Here is a 2,500-nt window from a genome sequence, read left to right on the forward strand (position 1 = left end):
GGAAAATTAGCGGGGCAGTATTTTTTCGCCCAAGAGCCATCACGTAATAAACATATACTGTATTTACGGGGTGTAAATAATAATATTTTCATCATAAAAAATTTAGTCCATATTATATTAGGATATTTTGTTACGTTTTATAATTTAGACGTAAATACATCTCATAATATTTGAAGATGTAAAATGTATTTAAATTATATAATTATCATTTTTATTTACCTAGAGACCCTAATTTCAATCATAACCCCTACAGCCTTTAGTGCCAAGTGGACCATCTCACGTACAATGACATCAGCCGCTGATGCCCCCCATACATCCATGCCGCCATGCCGTCAAACTATCCATTGACCCACGTGCAACCCTATTTTTATACGAAAATCGTTCTTTTACAATAATAGTGTAGATAATTATTTAAATAATCGTGTTTCTGTACAGCGTACCCCCCAAGTTCCCGCCTCTATATATACCGTTCGACCAGCTTCAAACAGACAACAGCGCTTTTAGTGTAGTAAGAAGAACAGGAACAAGAACAACAGCACTGATCGAGACGATAATACCTACACTTAGTTTCATGGATTCCCAGTACCTGCCTTTCAATGAAAACGACTCCCAAGAGATGCTTCTGTATGGAGTTCTTGCGGAGGCCGGCGGCGCAGCAGCAAATGGCGGTTGCTCGCCGGAGACCGTGGATGTTCAATGGGAGGAGGAAGAGGAGTCCAACAGGGAAGTGATGTACAGAGGCGTGCGCAGGAGGCCGTGGGGGAAGTACGCGGCGGAGATAAGGGACTCGACGAGGAACAGCGTGAGGGTGTGGCTGGGGACGTTCGACACGGCGGAGGAGGCTGCGTTGGCCTACGACCAGGCGGCGTTTGCCATGCGTGGGACCGCGGCGGTGCTCAACTTCCCGGTGGAGGTGGTGTGGGAGTCGTTGAGGGAGATTGGGTACGGATGCGGTGGTCTGGAGGCGGAGAGCTCGCCTGTGCTGGCATTGAAGAAGAGACACTCCATGCAGAGGAAATCAGCGTCTAGAAAGAAGAAGCAGCAGAAAGAGATGGAGATGGAGTTGGAAAACATGGTGGTTTTGGAGGATTTAGGGTCCGATTATTTGGAGGAATTGCTTACGTTGTCTGAGACCTCTAATCCTTGGTGAAACAAACTCAGTTTTTTTTTTTTTATTCACATTAGAGATCGAATATAAAATATTATGTAGAAAATTTTGAACCCAAATTATTAAATGATTTTCAAAAAATATTCTACTATTTTTTTGATAATAGGACAATTTGAAAAGTGAAGTATGTTGATCAGGAAAATTTTAATCTGTACCTGATTCGATCACACTTAAATTAATCATATAATAAATATAATATATTGTTGTATGATTGAACGTACAATTCAAATAATGCAAAAATAGAACAGAAGAATTCAATAATTAAGTGGGGTTTTAAGTATTTTGTTGGTCAAATGGACCAAAACAATTTGTGATTTGACTTCTTGGAAGTATTATTATCTTGTGGAAAGTTATATGCCACTTGCATTTTAAGAATGTCTGGATGTGGATGGTCCGTTTCTATACTGCTTATAATGTAGTTACATACATATGCTCTCAACCTCCATGGTATCAGAAGAGGAAGCCGCAAAATAACAGAAACAGGCACATACTATCAGGGGAAAGGGGAAATAGGATTTTTTATCTTGTAATTTAAGATTTTGTTATGGAATTTTCATTTTTCATTCCATAATTTGGTCCTATGACACTTTTTCGTTAGATATTTAACGAAAAATGCCATGTGGTATTAAGTGCATGGGATCGACTACTTTTCTCAAATTATTGGATCAAAAGTGATAATTCTATAACATATAGAAGCAAAAGTATAAAAGCTCTAACGACCACGCATTGTTTTAAAATCGGACGGGCCGATTTGACCAGGAACCAACCATCTGTCTGGTCGGGGGTCAAGGTTACAAATTGGGGGCTATCAACCCGATGTAAACCGGTCAAACCTAGTCAAAATCAATTCACCCAGTGCCGGATCCAATCAATTCTGATAATTTTTTTAAAGAATTAATAATATAATAAAACATATATTTCACTAACAAAATATAGTGAAATATAGAAAATGAGAAGCAAATAAATGTCAAAGAAATATATAGCCAAGTGGTTCACGGCTAATTATTCAAATAAAATATCACATATTTATAGTGTAAATAGCTTAAACTTATTTTATGTTTTTCAAATGTGGGATAAATGAGAAAGTGCATAATCTTTGTTTACACTTTTTCAATATGAGACAACGAAAAAATAATTAAATTTGGTTTAAACTTTTTCAATGTGGGACAATAAGTACTTTAACAGTAAATAGGTTTTTTCTTTACTTCATAATCTATTTATTTCTCTTTTTCACCATGCTTCTCCATTCTTTTTTGAATTTTTCTTTAAAAAAATTATATGAAGACAGTGATTGCTAAAATATTTTTATAAATTATATTTATTTAATCAATT

At 36.6% G+C, this 2,500-nt stretch overlaps 1 protein-coding gene across 1 annotated transcript; it reads left to right on the plus strand.

Annotated features, from left to right (window-relative positions):
• Positions 505–1,590, plus strand: LOC105161291 (ethylene-responsive transcription factor 1B-like). Its single transcript, XM_011078934.2, has one exon. The coding sequence runs from the start codon at positions 572–574 to the stop codon at positions 1,148–1,150; it is 579 nt and encodes a 192-aa protein (XP_011077236.1). The 5' UTR covers positions 505–571; the 3' UTR covers positions 1,151–1,590.

The sequence above is a fragment of the Sesamum indicum genome, linkage group LG4 (assembly GCF_000512975.1).
Source record: "Sesamum indicum cultivar Zhongzhi No. 13 linkage group LG4, S_indicum_v1.0, whole genome shotgun sequence".
NCBI lineage: Eukaryota > Viridiplantae > Streptophyta > Magnoliopsida > Lamiales > Pedaliaceae > Sesamum > Sesamum indicum.

Coding starts and splice junctions, on each gene's coding strand:
- LOC105161291 (XM_011078934.2), top strand. CDS start 572: ATGGATTCCCAGTACCTGCCTTTCAATGAAAACGACTCCCAAGAGATG.